We start from the raw sequence: 19,169 nt of genomic DNA on the forward strand, positions 1-19,169 counted from the left end.
CAGTCATTCTCTCCAAATATATTATTCAGTCTCTTTTACGTACAAGGGCTTAATAGCGTATAAAAACGTATGGTCTGGTTGAATTGACATCTCTATGTGTCTGGAAAACCTCATCTGAAGAAATCTTCTACCTTAGTGTTACAGGAGTGGCTCCAAGTTGAAACCAAACTATATGTAGAAAAATTAGTAAGAGAGAACAGATTTTTCAGACAACATGGTGCAGGAAGCCCTGTGTTGGCAAAATCCGATCCTGGGAACAATAGTAAGACTTGATGAAAACTTATCTTAATGAAAATGAAACTGTGGATCTATATTGTTTAGCTTCCGTCTGCATAACTTTGTAAGATTTTTACCGATACTTCCTTATATAGTGATGCAGTAATTATTGTTTTCCACTGTACAGGACAAGCTCAGTGTAAACCGTTCTATCTATCTTGAATCTCCTCTCCCTTGGGCTCTGGGATACGGGCCCCTCGTTCTCTGAGGGTCTGTCCTCCCTGGGTTCTAACCTTAGTCCTCTCATTATGTGGCCCACTGTGTTCCTTCTGGGTGATTTATTTTTCCTCATGACTGCATCAGTCACCCACACGCCGATGTCCCCAAATCTGTACCTTCAGATAAGCCTCTCTCATTCATTCTGTGATTCATTCAGCAAATGTTGATAACCTGAGAGCTTATAACCTAGCGGAGGGATGGATGTGCACAAAGACGATTACAGTGAAAATATGAAGTTCTGGGTGAAGGTTGGTGAGAAAAGGAGTGTCTGGGGCTACCTGGGCAGTCCTGGTTGGCTTTGAACTTGAAGGCTGAGTAGGGGTTTGCCAGATGTGTGAGGATGTGGAAGGAAGCACGGTGCAGAGGTGCCAAGGGAGCTCCAGGGATGAGGTTACAGAGGCAGGCGGGAGTCAGAGCATGAAGGATCACGTGTGTCCTGCCATGGACTTCAGTTGTACGCTGGTGGCGGGATGAGGACCTGGAATGCGTCTGAATCAGATCTCTCAGAGTCAGCCCACTTCAGCAGCCACATGGTGTGTGGATTGCAGGCAGGCGGGACTCGAGGCAGGTCAGCCAGGATGGGGTCCATCAGAGTGATGTTAGTCAGAGGGGATGAGGAGCACTTAAACCAGGGACAGACCTGGACGTGGCAGCCATGTGGGCAGGGAGGGAAAGCAGGCATCGTAACGCCCATGTAGTTGGAGCATCTCTCAGGTGTGTGACGACACCTTCTGGAGGGACTGCGGACAGAGAGACTGACTCTACCTCAGGTGCTTAACCAGGGGGACCAGAGGCTGGAGGAGCAGGAAAGCCCGCTCGCGCGGGCCTGGTACGCGGGGCTGTAGACGGAACTGCATTGCCGCAGGGCACAGACTTTGTGAGACAGGCTTGGGAGAAAGAAAGAAGGGATTAATTCCCCGGTGGTTGTCCAGCTTCTGGACAGAAGCCTCTGGGGCTTGCCAATGAGACTGAGAGGAAGTCGGTGTGGGTGGACTTCCTAGTTCTGGATTTAGAAGGTAACTCTTTTAGAAGCTGGGCTGAAGTTGACTTTGTCATCAGTGGGAAAGAAGAAGCTCGCTGAGCAGATATTTAGATATCATCCCAACCCTTTCCTTCCATTGAGGATTTGAGTTGGCTGAGGGCTCGAGGAAGAGTGTAAGGGAAGAGATTGCTCCTTAAAAAAAAAAAATCAGTGAATCAGAGTAGTTACCCATTGACAGGGCTGGAGGTGGCAGGCTGGATTCATTAAGGCAGTAGGTCTCCTAGACAAGACGGAATGTGCCTGTTCCCACGTCTGTACCTTTCTGTACCCTCTTGAAACTAGCGAGAGCTCTGGGATACTGGTGGCAGTGGGGACCATCCCAAGTTGGCCAGCTAACCCCTTTCTCCCCTGCAAAGGGGTAGGTAGGTGTACAGCCACTGTGCTTTCTTAAAGGTGCAGAGCCCACTTTCTCTGGTCCTCGGCAGGAGAAGGTATTGGAGTGAAGACTGACTGCGTTAATGTTTGGCTCCCACCCAGTTCTTCCTCCTGGGTCTTCACGCCCCGGGATGGCCATGGGGTGGCTTAAACTTCCAGCGGCCGTGGAGCCTGCTTGCTTCTCAGATGCTGTTGTTAGTTTCATTTTGTAGATTTCTGCTGCGATGCTGAAGCCGTGGCTGGGCTGAGCTGCCCTGTTACTGGATGTGCTGGAGGGAAGGGTTTTGTCCTTCAGGGTTTGGACAGCCCTAGATGACTTGGTCTCTGGGCGAGTCTAGGTCTTGTTGGACTCCCCAAAGGTAACGTGGCTTTCTCCATTTTAAAACACTTCTGAGGAACTTGAAATTAATTTCCAGAAAATATCTGAGTATTACCAGTCCTTTACCTTACTGGGGGCTGGGCATTTCTCCCTGTACATCTGACCCCAGGACCTATAGTGGACTTGATTCCCTCCTGCCTTTGTAGGGCATCCATCCCTTCCTCCAGATTTTGGCTGTCTCCCTTTCTTCTTTCTTTGGCTCTCTGTCCTAAAGTCCTCTTTATCATGGCTCCTAAGAAGCCCTGGAGGCCCTCTTATTAAGTAGAACTTCTAGAGGAATGCCCTGATGTGCCAGCATGCTTGAGATGAGCGCACACAGCAGATCCACTGCATGGGTCCTGCTGAAACATGCTGTAATGAAGATTTTCGTTTTTAATTGGGAGACCTTGCTTATTTCCACCCCTACTTGCTAAACTAAGCCGTTAACTCCTGCTGGGGAAACTGTGCTGTCTCCTTTACTCACCCTTCAAGGCTTGGCCAATCCCAGTGAACATTCTTTGACCTTTCCAGCTGGCCCTCCTCTGAATTTCTGTGGTATGTACCCAGTAGTGCTTAATTATGTATCATTTTGTATACAGGTATCACCAAGATTGTAAGCACCTTTAGGGTAAAGACCTGGTCTTAAAAGTTTTTTTAAGCCCCACAGCAATTGGAACCTAAGTGATAATAGTGGTCTCTTAAATACTTGGAGTTCCGCTTAATTGGGATGATTGAGTCCTGATTGTTTTTATTACTCAGCTGAATCTGCCCCACTGAGAAATTCTTGAGAATACCCAGAGTGTGCTCAGCCTAGCAAGGCCTTCTCCCGTCAGAGCTGAGAGAAAAGCAAAGCTTTCTTCAGAGATTCTGCATGGAAACCACTGAATCCACATTTTCAACTTTCTTCTGGTGTTTCTGTTAAGATAATTTTCCATAGTGCCACAGTGAAACCCACTTAACTTTGGGGGAGGATTGACCTTAGGATATATGCATTGAACTCAGCTAGAAGATTATTCCGGTCCAACTGAATTTTGAAGAGTATTGCTCTATGCACAAAATTTTAAAATAATAATAATTCTTTAAATAATACATAATCACAATATTTTTAAATTATCATTTTAAAATAACAGTTATGACAGTTTGGATGTTAGTGGCATTTAGCCAGTTTGCCGGGGCTGTGGTGTCCACTCCCAGGTCACCGTGGGCAGGCGACAGGAGCCCTGGGGTGATGTGATCCTGGAGGGGCTTCCATGCCCAGGTTGGCGGCTTGGCCTCTGCCTCTTCGGCTGTCATTGTAGACAGATCTACGTGGTCCTTCCCCACGTCATAGGCTCGTGGCAAGGCGAGGCTGGGTAACGTCCTCGGGTGTGTCTTGTAAACCATAAATGCTAGGTGAGTATAAGGGATGTTGTCTTCTTGCTGTTAATAAGAATGAAATCAAGCAGAGTGTGAATTCAGGATCTCTTCTGATCTGTTTTTCCTGACATCCAGTTCTCAGAGAGAGTCTAGTGAGAACACTCGTGTGATTTGGAAACACGTTGGTCGTACAATCACACTTTGTGAAAATGGGCTGGTAAAGGAGGGAGAAAGAAAAGAATTTTAACTACTCTCTGCAGTTACTGAGCATATTTTCTCAAATAGATGAGATTTTATCCTGATGAAAGAAGAAACCCTGGGTGATCCAGTTCCTCTGCGGTGACTCTGAATGGCCTTAATAGACACCGGCAAGACAAGGAATGAGGGATGGTTTTGACGCTGTGAAATATAAATTCCAGTTCAGCAGTCATAGGAATGTACATTTCAGGTGTAGAAGAGAGTCCCGTAAACGTCACTCACCTCGCAGGCCCGAGTCCTCCGACGGCGGATCCCGGGGCCCCCATGGTCCCCGCCCAGGTCCTGGGCCTCTGCTCCCAGGTCCACGTGGGAGCACCTACCTCTCCTGCAAGGAAAGGATGTGCTGTGAAGACTGAGCTCTGGGGAAACCTTGGTTTATGTTTTAAAGTTAGATTTGTGGTAAAGAACGGACACAGTTACCTAGAATTCCTAAGAAATGGGTGGAATTTGGAGGAAAGCAGGGCCAGTGTGGATGCCCAGTGAGTTAGTCAGCTGTTTAAAGGAAAGGGCCCGGAGCGGTTTAAGCTCACCCGGTGGGTAGCCAGGTGCTTGCCCTGAGGGGGGCGGCGAGCCACGTGACCACGAACCGCCCTCGGCAGGGACAGAAGCCCAGCCCCCGGGGAGAGGGAGGGGGGAGCACACGAGTCCCATCACGCAGCGGGGAGGGTGCTGACGAGGTGACATCTGAGAGTCCGAACGGGGCTGTGCAGGAGCCTTGCCGGCGTCCCAGGGGCTCGGACCAGAGGACGGAACGGCGCGGGCGGCTTCCCGCGAGCCTGGCGTCTCCCGGGGTTAGCGGAGCCCGAGTGGCTGGCGGGGAGCGAGAGGGGCAAAAAAGGTCAGAAATTGAGTCTGGGAGGCAGCCAGTGAGCAGATATTGTAGTGGCCATGGGAAGGCCCTCTGGCTTTGTTTTTTTCTTTTTATAAATTTATTTGTTTATTTTTGGCTGCGTTGGGTCTTTGTTGCTGCGTGCGGGCTTTCTCTAGTTGCGGCGAGCGGGGGCTACTCTTCATCGTGGTGCGCGGGCTTCTCATTGCGGTGGCTTCTCTTGTGGAGCCCGGGCTCTAGGCGCGCGGGCTTCAGTAGTTGTGATGCACGGGCTCAGTAGTTGTGGCTGGCGGGCTCTAGAGCACAGGCTCAGTAGTTGTGGCGCACGGGCTTAGTTGCTCCATGGCATGTGGGATCTTCCCGGACCAGGGCTCCAACCCGTGTCCCCTGCATTGGCAGGCGGATTCTTAACCACTGCGCCACCCGGGAAGTCCCGGCCCTCCGGCTTTTACCCTTCAGTGAGGAGCCCTGGGAAGTGTGCATTGTGCTAACTAAAGAGTGTTCCTGCTGTGTTTTCCTTGAGGCCTCCCCATGCACAGGCTGCTACCAGACATTTACGAAAGTACGTAATGAACGCCTGGTGCCCAGTATGGCAGCAGGTATCTGAGCACCAACCACACCTTTCTGTAGTTCACATAGAATTTATAGAGAGTTTGTCCGGTCACAGCGTCGCCAGGATAACAGTGATACCTCCAGGTCGCAAGAGCAGTTGCAGGGCCTCTCTGTCGGGTATTAGCAAGCGAAGTGGAGCTGTCAGGGCCCGGGCAGCGGCACAGCAGGGGCCAACTCCGTGGTGGGCCTTGGTCTGAAGAGGGGGCGGTCGGTGGTGCGGCCACGGCACCCGGGTCCTCACCGCCATCCACGCGAGCAGCGAGGCTCTGTGGTGGCGCTGAGCTCGCCGGGGGTGGGGCCGAGGGAGAGCCCTGCCCCTGCCGCGCGGGAGGAGGGTCCCTCCCCGCAGCCCCCAGCCACCCCATCCCGCCTGCGCGTACAGGCGCCGCTAGGGACCCGAGCTGCTTCCTCTCTATGTTGAGGTGAGGCATCTGGAGGGTGTGGATGGAGGTCTAAAGGCTTCGGGAGCTCGCGCCCTGTTGTACAGGATGGAGGGGACACTCAGGAAGGTGCATCCCTGGCAAAGGACAAGTCCCCACGTGCTGTGTGGTACCCAGGCCACTTCCTGGCCATCCACCGAGTCCCGGACAGCTGGCAACCTGGCGCTCTGCCCTGACTGTTCCCTGCAGGGGGACCTTGGTCTGGACACAGACACCTCCCTGTTCCCTCCCTCCACAGCTCAGCTACACCCCTGCTCGTTGTGGTCACAGGATGGTGGATTCGGAGGAGAAATAATCAGTCATCCCTTAGGGATGGCTTCTCTGGAAAAGGGCCCCCCTCAGTCCACACAATGCCTCACCCTTGGCAGTTGGGAGGTGGTCTGTGTACAGGCAGATGGGGTTGAGAAAGGGGCTTTCACTGCCACGGCCTTAAGTGTTTATGGCGTGTGCCAGAATCCGCGAGGAAATCTAAACTCGCCATCGCTTCGGGCGTAAACATCATATTTAGGAAGCAGGTTAAGAATATTGGTCTCTGATTTTGGCAGTCGGCCGGGAGGGCGGATTACCCCTCTGTCCGGGCAGAACGCTGGCCTTGCGGGCAGGCAGCCGGGGGTCAGCGTGTCCATCAAACATCGCCCCAAGACGTCGAATCCTCTGGCCACTTTTCCAGGCTGGCCTGTTGATGCGTCCAGGCTCCCATATGCCCACCAGCTCCTGTCTGGCTTCACTCTGAGCAGAGGAGCTTATGCATGAACTACATCAAGAGCGTCTCGGGAAACGGGCTTGCAATGAAATTAAAACAAGGAGAATTGAAGGTTGGCTGAAGTTGTGCTGTAGGTCAGCCAGTAAGAGAAATTAACTGCACTAGGATGAAAATATGTATCTCCCTATAGGTACGTTCCAAAGAGTAGGGAGGATGTTTGGGAAGGACCCGGTTTTTTTAAGTGGTGGTGGGAGATGCTGGACAAAATATCTAGTGGTAGAGACAGGCAGAGAAAGACAAGCAGCTCCAGGTGCTTCTGGACCAGCGTTAGGTCCCGTATAGGATCTGATCATCAGAGTTGCAAAGGGAAGAGAAGAGAAAATGCCAACACAGCATCCTCACCTTTTTTTTTTGTTTTTTTAACATCTTTATTGGAGTATAATTGCTTTACAATAGTGTGTTAGTTTCTGCTTTATCACAAAGTGAATCCGTTATACACATACATATGTTCCCATATCTCTTCCCTCTTGCGTCTCCCTCCCACCCTCCCTATCCCACCCCTCTAGGTGGTCACAGAGCACCGAGCTGATCTCCCTGTGCTATGCGGCTGCTTCCCAGTAGCTACCTATTTTATGTTTGGTAGTGTATATATGTCCATGCCACTCTCTCACACTGTCACATCTTACCCTTCCCCCTCCCCATATCCTCAAGTCCATTCTCTAGTAGGTCTGTGTCTTTATTCCTGTCTTACCACTAGGTTCTTCATGACCTTTTTTTTTTTCCCTTAGATTCCATATATATGTGTTAGCATACTGTATTTGTTTTTCTCTTTCTGACTTACTTCACTCTGTATGACAGACTCTAACTCCATCCACCTCACTACAAATAACTCAATTTCGTTTCTTTTTATGGCTGAGTAATATTCCATTGTATATATGTGCCACATCTTCTTTATCCATTCATCCGATGATGGACACTTAGGTTGCTTCCATGTCCTGGCTATTGTAAATAGAGCTGCAATGAACATTTTGGTACATGACTCTTTTCGAATTATGGTTTTCTCAGGGTATACGCCCAGTAATGGTGTGGAGAAAAGGAAACCCTCTTGCACTGTTGGTGGGAATGTAAATTGATACAGCCACTATGGAGAACAGTACGGAGGTTCCTTAAAAAACTAAAAATAGAACTACCATACGACCCAGCCATCCCACTACTGGGCATCCTCACCTTTTATCTGCATCGTGATGTGTTTCAGGAACAGGTTTGGTAGCACAAAGGCACCATCCACCAGTGTATGTGTCCCATCTGTATTCAGTTCCCAGGTTTGGCTTATTCCCTGGACCGTCAGATTCCTGAGGAAGTATCTCTCCGATCAATTAAGAATTTGCATTAATTGGGCCCAGAAGTGTTTTAGCCTATTCATTTAGAATGACAATTAGAAGACGCTAAATACACCCTAAAGCATCAATGAGCCCTTCTAAAAGATACGCTTGTGATTAGAATAGCCCTCTGTGCCTGTCTCAACTGCTAGAACAATGAAAAATCGCCTTTATGGAGCCGAGAGGTTTTCGTGTGATATCAGGCCTGACATGGGCGTGACGTTTTATCCTGGTTTGAAGCCAATAAATTGTGTGACCCTAGGCAGTTGCTTACCTGCTGTGGTCTCCCTTTCTCATCTTGTGTAAAAAAAAAAACGCCTCTGAGAAGAGACACCCAGGTGCTTCCAGATCTACTGCTCTTGTTCTGTGAACAAACCCATGCGTTGGGACCATTTGTATCTCACCTGACGATAGTCATTGTCTGCAGAGGGAAGCCTTTAATACTCTTCTTTTTCTCTTTCTCCTTTTCTAACCATCATATGTATGAGAGCTCTATTTTATATGATTCTTACTTTTAACCAGAAAAACGTACCCTGTGGAAACAATGTGATGAAGATCCGAGAAGGGTTTCTTCATACGATGCACCCATAACAAATAGCGTATTACACAGATGGCGTCTCTGGGCCTGTCATTCATTGTTAGGCTTGAAAAACAGTGATTTAACACAGATCCGTTTTTGAAAAGTAGGTGCCTTTTGTGTATCAGAAAAATAGAGGCCTGAACATCAGTGTAGTTGATAAAGTAGGAATGAGGCCTTTTGTTCTAGCTCCTTCTGAATTGTTCAGTGAGCTTGCCGGCCTTGTCTGGGGGTCACTCCCCCCGTTACCTGTGGGCGCGCCCCATCCTTGGTGTTACAGGGCCCCCCCCCTTGTTATCCGGGCACTCTGCCTTTCCAGCCCCCCGTCTTGTGCACGTCACCAGTGATGCCTAATGCATACCTCTCCCCGAGCGTGTTGGGTCCTCTCTAATCACCGTTTCCTCTTATAGGGTCAGCTTCTGGCCCCTGGCCCCCTTGGTGAACCCCTTTGTAATTAAACCGCAGGGTCACTTCTTGTAAGCAAGTCCTTCCTGGACCCTCTACCACTTGGGTCTCCTGTCCTGTACCATGTGGATCCTTGACCCCTCTCTGATGGGGCAGTTGCCACACTGCCCTGTAATTATTGATTTACTTTGTCCTCCTCCTCGACTCTTGGGTGACAGGGGTAAGGACCGTGTCTTCCCTGTGTGCTCCACACCCCGGCACTGTGCCTCGCACGGAGAATCTTCTCAGTTAAAGTGTAGTGATTTGGAGTGATGCTGGGTGCTTCTGAAAGTCACCTAAACAGGATGCTCTTCATCCTTTCATGCAACGATCACCATCTGAGTCAGGAGTTACCTTTGTGTGGTTAGAGACATCAGGATTCCCTGCACAGACGGATTCTAGGACACATGTCGGGAAGAAAGAAGGACCACATGAACCTCTTTCTGTAGCGTGACTTTGGACATTGAGATAGAACTTAGCTGATTTAGAGCTTAAATGATGTGATGCTGGGCTACACTCGCCGTGGCAGGAACGTGCTTGTTCCACAGAGCTCTTCATCTTTGACTTTGGATTCCTGTAGCCCATGTTCAGACATCACCTTAACTACCTAAAAACTCAAGTTAGGGGAGAAAGAATGGGCTGGTAGAATTTTGTCATTTTTCTTTAAAATTGCAAAAGAAAATCTTTTTTAATTTTATTTATTTATTTATTGCTGTGTTGGGTCTTCGTTTCTGTGCGAGGGCTTTCTCTAGTTGCGGCAAGCGGGTGCCACTCTTCACCGCGGTGCACGGGCCACTCACTATCGCGGCCTCTCGTTGCGGAGCACAGGCTCCAGACGCGCAGGCTCAGTAGTTGTGGCTCACGGGCCCAGCTGCTCCACGGCATGTGGGATCTTCCCAGACCAGGGCTCGAACCCGTGTCCCCTGCATTGGCAGGCAGATTCTCAACCACTGCGCCACCAGGGAAGCCCAGAAAATCTTTTTTAAACCATGTTTGTAAAACAGGTTAGCATAGGTATTTTTCATTGATTATGACACATGGGAAAGGAAGTTGCAGAAAGATATCTGTAACTAGGGTGGCCGCAGCTGGCTACCGGTTTTGAACATTAGCACCTACGATGTAGTGAGCACGTCAGGCCTTGTCCATTCCACCGGAAGTTGAGATTTCCCACCTCGCCTGATGAGTAGGGACCTATCAACATTGTGTCCTATCTAAAAGGTGGCCTCTGTGCCCGTCACGTCGTTTATGCACAAATGAAAAATGGTGATAACTCTTCGTATATTTTTGTGACAAAACCCCGTTCTGTGAAGTATAAAATTATTCATCACAGTTGATGGGGAAATGCCAGCATGAACACTGCCAAGAAAAAACAATCCTGTACATTCATGTAGTTCAAAACACCCTGAAACAAGAGGCCCTTTTCCTTCCAACTCCAGAAATTCATGGTCAATAGTCATGTTTTATTATAGGTGCAGAGATAGCAAATAAGCCTCCACAAAGCATTTTATTAAAATGCTTTTAGATAAGATGCAATTGTTGGAAAGTAAGAAAGGGGTCAAGTTAAAGAAAGGACATTGGATATTTGCTAAGCGTTTTCTCTTTTGTTTCATTCATTAAAAAAAAAAAAAAGTCAAGTATTCTGTGAGCGTTTTCCCAAAGGCCCTGAGCAAACATGTGAACCTTAACAATTTGTCCATTGTGTCTGTCTCTAAGCCCCGGTTTGGGAATCTGTGGCCTTCGTTGTTGTATTTTGAAGGACTGCGTTTTAAACTGCCGGATTACAGTCCTCGTGGTTAATTCTACAGTGGCTGAAATGTCTTTCCCAGCGTGACAGTGTTATCAACTGAACTTGTCACGATGCTGTCTGCAGAATCCGACAAGCTGAACAAAGTACGTTTGTGGAACGTTTCCCCAGCATCCAGAGGGATGCGATGTCTTTGTGTTCTTCTGGCACCTCCCTCCTCTTGAGCAGGTGCCGGTGGATCCCACCCCGGTGTGGCCACAGGGCAGGTGTGGAGGGAAGCAGGACCATGGGCGGCCGAGGTGGAGGGAACTCTGCAGAACTGCACCGAGTTCCTGCCCTCCACGCATTCTCCTTGTTACTCAGAACTGAGAAAAGGCAAGGGCCTGGGTGGGAGGGGTGTCAGGAGGCTGGCACAAGCTGCATCTGCCCTGGGATGATTAGGACTGGGATGGGTGAGCAGTGGGACTCCTGGAGGTGGGGAGGGGAGCTGGGGTGGCCCTGGATGCTGCAGGGGAGGCCAGCGGCAAACAGCCACTCCCAGTGTCACCCGCCAGCCACCCCCAGTCTCCCAGCACCTGCACAGCACATTGAATTTACCTGTCTCCCTCCACAGGGGATTGTAAGCGGACACGGCCTGTGGCTTGTTGAGTTCGTAGCGCACCCAACGCCCCCTGCCGCCCCCAAGCCCCTGGCGGTGTGCCCAACACATGATAAATACTTTTTTGAAAATCTGAACTGAAAGGGCATGGCATGAGAGATGGTGAATTCTTACCGAAACCTGTTAATTCGTTAGTGTGCATTAAATGCTTTCTTTTCAAAAATGAGTGTTCACAGAGAGTTGTAGAGTACAAACGCTTGGCTTCCCAACAGCGCATAGGTGACGCACTCTGTTTTCGAAGCGCCTCAGTGACTTTTCAGACGGGAAGGGAGGGGAGGGATGAGTCAGCTCACCAGCGTGCCTGCAGCAGAGGGGAGCCTCTCCCCCTACCTGGTCAGGCCTCCTAGCGAGCTCGAGCCCTTGCAGAGCGGTCGCCGTGTGCCCGGCCCAGAGCACCCACTGACGTGATTAAAAGAGGACAGAACAGCCGTCTCCCCTTCCCTTTGTCCTGGCTGGCGCAGTGTGTTGGGAAGTACAAACCATGTGGCCAGCCTTTGTTTGAAAGCAGCTCTGATTTACGCACCTTAAAACCCATTGTGATCTCCCATTTGCTGCATTGTCCCTAGTTGTGGGGGTAAAGGTCACAGTGTGTTTACTGCACATATTTATGAGAACCTGTCTCCCTCGCCGACTTGTTTCTGATCCTCCCTGAGGTCCTTGGTCTGCGTCTGCCCTGGCCTCGTGCCAGGCAGGGAGTGTCCCCAGGCGCTCGCTGCCCGTGGCACTCATGCTTCTCAGACCTGAGTCCCACCAAAGGACCCAGCGCCGGAAACCATTTGTCATGACTTCTGGTGGTGGGATGGTAGTCATAATGTATTCAACAAAACCAAAAACAAGGTGTGATAACAACCTGAAAGAAGAATGAACTCGAGAAGCGTAATTTCAGTAAAGGATGCTTTATATGCTGCATTAGTAACTTTTATTTTCAAGCTGAGCAATGCATGCTTGATGTATATTTGATCATGAATCCTTGTAACAGTCCTTACTCGGTAAGGCCTGGGCCGGAAACACCCAGGCCGTCAGGGTGGTTGGATCCAGGTGGGACCCCAGTCGCTCTCAAACCTGAGGCCATGCTCTTAAGCGTTCTGTATGGAGCAGGTCAGCTTTCCTGCTAAAAGGAAATCACAAGATGAGCCCAAGTATAGAAAACCATTGACAGAGTCACGGCAGGGTGTCTGTCACGCTCTTCGGCCCTACGATTCCTACTGGGAAGTCGCGTGTGGGCCGCCCTGGGCAGGAAGGCACCCGGCCCCGTGGGGTGTATGTGTGGAAGGCTGTAGCTCTAAGAAAACGCGTGTCTTTCCGACTGAAGAAGTCTGTGGTCCGAGGCTGCTTTATCACGCCTAGTACCTCTTCAGTGTTACCGTCCACACGATTGGAGTGATAATTTCTGCTTTCTGCTTTTGCAGACAGATTCATTCGTTCAGCAATCTGTTGGGCATGTAAAGTGTCAGGGACAATTTCAGACTCTGTAGATACCAAGAAAGATGAGGCAGACAGTACGGTCAGGCTGACATGGGCCTCGGGGCAGGCATTGGCGCTAGTGGAACAGAAGGAAGAGTTTAGAAATAGACTCATTGTGTTTGAGACACAATCCACTGAGAAAGGATGGTCTTTTCTACAGGTGGTGCAGAAAGGGCTGGATGTCCGTGTGGGGAAGAAATGAACCTCGGTCCCTCCCTCACGCCGTACACAAAAGCAACTGGAATGGGTCCATGGCAAAACTAAAACTGGGAAGGGACACAAGGGAACTTTTGGTCGTGATGGAAACATTCTATGTATTGTTTATTGTGGTGGTTTTGTGAGTGTATAAATCTGTCAAAGCCTATTAAAATGAATACGTAAAATGGGCACTTTTTTAATTTGTAAATTACGCCACAGTAAAGTTGATCTTCAAAAAGACAAATCATATCCTGTCCCTCCCCTGCTTAACATTTTTCAGTGAATGTCAGCTAAAATCCAGATTCCTTACTCTGTCCTCCAAAGCCCTAGGTGATCTGGGCCCATCTCATAGCGCCCTGTTTCCTTTGGTTGTTGGCTCTTCTGGGAATGCTCTTCTCTGGGGTCTAGGTATGGTTGATTCCCAAAGAGCCCTCAGCTCCGGGGCCACCTCCTCAGTGAAGTTCTCCTGGATTGCCAGCTGTCACAGAGGGCCTGGCTGGGGCTGGCGACTGTCCCCTTATTTTTGCGGTCACGTCATGGGTGTAGGATGCCCTCCCAGTCCTGCTCCGGCCTCCGGGGAGTAGGAGCTGGAACGACAAGCGATGGGTGGATCGCGGCTGGGCGCTGGCAGAGGGATTGTGGCGGGAGGGTGAGGGCTGAGGGTGTGGGGGGCGCAGTCCATGTGCCCAGGTGCAGGTGGGGGCAGAAAGGAAGCGAGCCAGCTGGGTGGGAGGGAGGACCTGAGGAGAGTAGGACGGCCAGGAAACCCAGTGAGGGGACTGAGAAGGTGGGGTGCAGGGAAAGACGGGTATTGAGAACTTCAGAATGACCTGGAACTCCAGAATTCAGAATTTGGAGAGAAGAAGGGTCCAGGGTGTGGCTGTGTGATTAGTGGATGAAATGGAGAGTAGAGGTGTAGGTGAAGGTTAGATCCTTGGGTGAAGAAGTGCAGCCACCTGTCATGTCACCCCCTGCATCCAGGGAGGCAGGTGAAGATGGAAAGCAAGGCATTCATTGAGTGATGAGGGCGGGTGGTGAGGGTCCCCCGGAAGCTCCAGGAGCCGGGGCAGTTGCCTGAAAGGGGAAGGGGGTGTCCTGGTGGGGGTAAGGGGGACACCGCACTGGTTCGGGGGGGCCCTTCCGATGTGGCAGAGCCCAGGTGCACACTGCAGGAGCTGGAATTCATTTCGGCCAACAGAGAGAGGTTAGGAGGGCCCAGGTGCACCACCGGGGTCCACGACGGGGACAGGTGAGGGATGGGAGGAGGCCTCGAGGTGCGGGATGAAAGAAGCAGGGGTCAGCTTTTGAGCCCCATGAAGTCGTGTGGTACAAAGTTAACGTGTTCTTGCTAAGAGTCATATGTTTCAGTAGCAAAAATAACAGACGTGTATCATCACGATTTCCATGAATATTTGGAACATCTTCTGAATTTGTGTGCTATTTAAAAATTACACAGATGTGTACTTTAGCAGGGTTTCTAACATTTTATAAATAATCCTTTTAAAGTATGGGCGCTAACATTTACATGTTTTTTTTTGTTCGTTTTTTTTCTTTACAGAGGTTCTTAATCCACAGCCAACTCCATGGACCCAGGCCGGGTTTGGCCCTTGGCCTGCTGTGAGCAGGGTGTTTTCTTCTAGAAGACTCCCCTGGCCGACCGGCTCTGTTGCCTTACAGAGCAAGCGAAGAAGATGGACGGAGTGGCGCGCCCTCTGCCTGGGTGCTTTCTGCCTTCTGTGCCCTTGTTAATCCTAGTGTCCACTCTGGCGACGGCTAAGAGTGTGGCCAACAGCACTTTAAATGGCACTGACATGGTCGTGGGCTCAGTGCCTGTGGTCATTGCCAGAACCGACCATATCATCGTCAAGGAAGGGAACAGTGCCTTGATCAACTGTAGTGTTTATGGCCTCCCTGAGCCCCAGCTCAAGTGGTATAACTCCGTGGGCAAGCTGCTGCATGAGGACACCGAGAACCGAGGGGCAGGTAGGCTGTCCAGTTGTGTCCCGTGTCAGAAAATACGGGGAGGGCCTTGGGGGCCGGCACCCTCAATGTCCGTTGTTCTTATGCAGATCATTTCAGCATCTCCTTTTGTCTTGTTTTTCTAAGGCAAGAGAGAGATATCCAAGAAGTGGATATCCTTAAGGATTCAAAGCAGTAATGAATTCATTCTTTCACTCTTGACTCAGAAGACAAAACTCAAACAGCTTCTCCCCTCTAATGAAAGTATTACAGTAACGAAAATATTGTATGTATGTTTGAGTCTTTTAAAAGGCCTCTTGGAATGTTGCAATATAATGCGTACAGAATATTGTAGGGGTGGATGTAAAGTGGATTTTCCTTAAGCATATGTTCTGTTTATATGGGAGTTTTAATTTGTTTCAAGGAACATAGCAGTTGTCTATCATTAAAGGTCAGTTTAATTCGTGGACTGTGGGTTTAAAGGCCACGTCTTTTGAGAGCGGTCTCTGTGCAGCTTCTCACCAGCAGCCAGAGGTCATGTGTGCTCCCGGGGACCTGGCTGAAGTTTCTAGACTGTTGGCCAGAGGGGGAGAAATAACCCGTGGCATAGGGGGAGTGCTTGGCTTCTCATGAATGAGTTTCTGGCCAAAAGGTGCAAATCCCCTTCCCACGTACCAGCTCACGTCAGGAAGGACTGAGGCCGGAGGGGGCACCGTTGGTCCTCAGGAGTCTACATGCTTCCTATCTCAGGTGTGAGAACCAAGCCTGACTGATTGACCTGAAGGCCCGGGAGGTACTTTCTGAGCATCTCTGGTGATGACCTGGCGGGTGGGGGTGAGAGTGAAATGACCACGGATCTGACTTAGCAGCTGCTCCGTTTCTGCCGCCCTTTCCCTCGTGTACCTCCCAGCCCACAGCCCTCTAACCCCCAGAAGAGTCTCTGCCCCAGGAAGGCCTGCATTGCTAATCTATTTTCCTCATTTTATCTTAATCGCTCTGAAAAAGAACAGAGGCTGGGACTTCCCTGGCGGTCCAGTGATTAAGACTTCACCTTCCAATGCAGGGGGTGAGGGTTCGATCCCTGGTCGGGGAGCTAAGATCCCACATCCTGTGCGGCCAAAAAGTAAAAACACAGAGCAGAAGCAACATTGTAACAAGTTCAATAAAGACTTTAAAAATGGTCCACATCAAAAAAATCTTAAAAAAAAAAAAAAAGACCAGAGGCTAACACTCTGTCTCCTTAGGTGCCAGGTGATGGGGTGTCTGACAAGTCCAGGCTTCTCCCAGTCGTGCCCCGACATTCACTGCCTGTGCTGCCCTTTACACGGCCGTTCAAGGCCAGGCAGCGTCCTGCAGCTTCTCCCCTCTAGTGAAAGTATCATGGTCACGAAAACACCATGTGTGTGTTTGCATGCTTCACCTGGTAGAGGGGAACTCCCTCCCCACCAAGTAAAACGATGGGACCGCAGAACTTTCCCATTGGAAGGGACCCTGGAGACAGTGCAGTCCGAACCCCTCTTTTACGGGACTTTTCCCTGGTCCTGTGGTCATTAAGTGGCTGTGACCGGACCTTCCGTGCTGACAGTGGGCAGATGGGACGGCGCGGCCCCTTCCTCCTGCTGCAGGTCAGGAGGAAGTGACGTCACCTGCACAAGGGCGGTAACCATGGCAACGTGTGCACACACAGGTCCCTGGACCCCACGGGGTCTTTCTGCTGGGCTGGGCCTCGGGGAGGATTCTCGGGGGACCAGGGACTGCAGACCAAGCCTGCGGCTCCCGTGGGCCCGGAGCAGAGGTGGTCCCGGGTATAAAGAGCCAGGGTGGGGCTCTGAGCCCTGTATCCAGGAGAGGAGGGAAGCGTGGGAACAGAGTGGGGCTGGGGCCTGGACCTCAGCCGTGGCTTTGTGAGGGCTGCCTTGGAGTCGTAGCGGCCCCGCCAGGGAGATTGTGCGAAGTCTTGACGGTGTGGGTCCAGTCTTGGCAAGTGGCCCCTGTATGTCGTTTCTCTCATTGGGAGGTTGGTGGAGCCGGGGTCCCCTGAGCTCACTTCTCTTCTGTCCACGGGCGCTGGGAGAGGAAGGAGCGGCCACCAGTGCCTCGGAGACAGAGCCTGGGCGCAAGGTGGGGCATCAAAACCCTCTGGTCGTGTTTGTAGCCAGTGGCCGTGCCGAGAAATCAGTTGGCTGTTCTAAAACCTCGGAAGGAAGACACACTGTGGAGTTTTTAAAAGAACTCGTGATCCTGGCACTTGATGTTCCAGCTCAACTTTGGTAGTTACCGTGCATAGTAACAGTCATTTCAGGACACAAGTAACACGGGGCAACATTCAGAACAACCAGGCAAGGCAGAGGAAACGGCAGAACATTTATCCTCATTGTAAAATACGCGCATGGTGGTGCCACTTGAGGACCCATGGTCTCTAAGTCTCCATTTCTGACAGAAGGTGCCCTGTGCTAACCAGGATGTAGATTTCAGTTTCTGGGCTGATTGGCTAGGAGTTTAAATGCAGCAGTGTTAATAACTCAACAAGGAGGTAATGGATACAGCATGGAAAATGGTGCTCCTGGAATGTTACCCTGGAATGTTACCTATGTACACGGTAGACCACTGCTGAAACCAAACAAAATGAGTCTAATTCCCATGAGCAACCACTTGCGTTGACTAAGCCCTTGTACCACGTTGCACACCTTGTTTCTGATCCTTCCAGTGAGTGTGAGGGTTTGGTGGCCTTGGTGCTCACCGATCCAGATGAGAAGCAGGTGCGTGGTGCCCACCGTGCCCACCAGCACCTCCTCATCCTCCAGGTGTTGGCAGGCGAGGGGTGGTGAAAGCCTCTGACCAGACGGAGTGGATGAGAGGCTGGATGGTCCCTGCACCAGCCCCGTCACCGTCACAAAGAAGCAGGGTTAGGACCCCACCATGACCTGCGTACGAGGCGTCCACACACCCAGGTGTGTTCAGAGCCGTCTGGCGAGTTGCCCACCACGTGTGCTTTGCGGTTCCAGGAGGAGTTCCGTTTCTTGTGGGTGCTGAGAAAGTGAGACGGCTGTTCCTGGCGCCAGCCCCGCGCGTCCTAGAAGGGACGGGCTATTTCCTGTCGCTGGCAGGAGCGGCGGCTGCTACGCTTTGTGTCCCTCGTGTTGTCACTTCATTCCCACAGGTCAGGAGAGGCCAATGTGTGAGCTATTTCTGGAGGAAGACTTTTTTTGGAGTTCACCAAAGGACACGTTCAGGGTGGGCCACCAACCATGTTACAGAAATAACCCACAAGTCCAATAACACGAGGAACCACAAATGGCCACAAAATGTCCTGTTTTTAATTTTCCTTTTGCAAGAGGTAACTAGGAGTATATAGGTGCCAGAAAGTGGTTCCCTGTTATTTCAGGTACCAATTATCCGGTGTATTTTTGCTGTGGCTTCATACTCTGACTTTAAACCATTGAAATGCACATTGGCACCTTTATCAGATGAATAAATAAGAAGCATTTCAAGAAAGTCAGCTTTACAGAAATAGGGACCCAGATGTAGAGGGCAAACTTATGGTTACCAAGGGGAGAGGGGAGGGTAGGATGAATTGGGAGATTGGAATGGACATATACACACTACTATGTATAAAATAGATAACTAATGAAAATCTACTGTTTAGCACAGGGAACTCTACTCAGTGCTCTGTGGTGACCTAAATGGGAAGGAAATCTAAAAAAGGGGATGTATGTATGTATACGTATAGCTGATTCACTTTCCTGTACAGCAGAAACTAACACAACATTGTAAAGCAACTAGACTCCAATAAAAATTAAAAAAAAAAAAAAAAAGTCAGCTTTGGAAAAGGCATAGGCCTTTGTAAACATGCCTGGTTCGTTAGCGATTAACTTGGAAATTCTTCCTTCAGGTGAGGTTTTAGACTTTCCTGTGGATTTGTTTTCCATTCCCCTGTAGTATTCTGCCACCAAAAATAACTAAGAATTATCTCTGAAAATAAACATGCACAGCGTAAGTAAGCTGAGCTGAACTGTACAAAGTTCACAGTTGTCTCACAGCTACTTGACCTTTGTGGAATTCATTGTTATAAATTTTGCTTTAGTTTACACGGCTCTTGTGTTTTTATCCTCTGCTTTGCAAATGTTTTTAGTAGCCCGTGAGATGCTTTCAACTCCTTCTGCCAGGGGGCCTCAACAAACTGTGCCAGCCACGTCTTGAGGCCAGAGCGTATCACCCCCTGCAACATATCCAGGAGGGGGTCAGCGCCCACAGCACTAAATTTACATCATCCTTTGC

General features: G+C 50.1%; 1 protein-coding gene across 2 annotated transcripts in view; it reads left to right on the forward strand.

Moving 5' to 3' along the window:
* MFAP3L (microfibril associated protein 3 like) overlaps nucleotides 1–19,169 on the forward strand; it is a 44,073-nt gene that overhangs the window by 4,852 nt on the left and 20,052 nt on the right. For both annotated transcript variants that reach the window (XM_082468995.1, XM_082468994.1), the window contains exon 2: nucleotides 14,491–14,915. In XM_082468995.1, the coding sequence (XP_082325121.1) occupies nucleotides 14,624–14,915 (292 nt within the window). In that variant the 5' untranslated portion in view covers nucleotides 14,491–14,623. The remainder of the gene's footprint in view (nucleotides 1–14,490; nucleotides 14,916–19,169) is intronic.

This window comes from Balaenoptera physalus (assembly GCF_965194825.1).
Source record: "Balaenoptera physalus genome assembly, chromosome: 7".
NCBI lineage: Eukaryota > Metazoa > Chordata > Mammalia > Artiodactyla > Balaenopteridae > Balaenoptera > Balaenoptera physalus.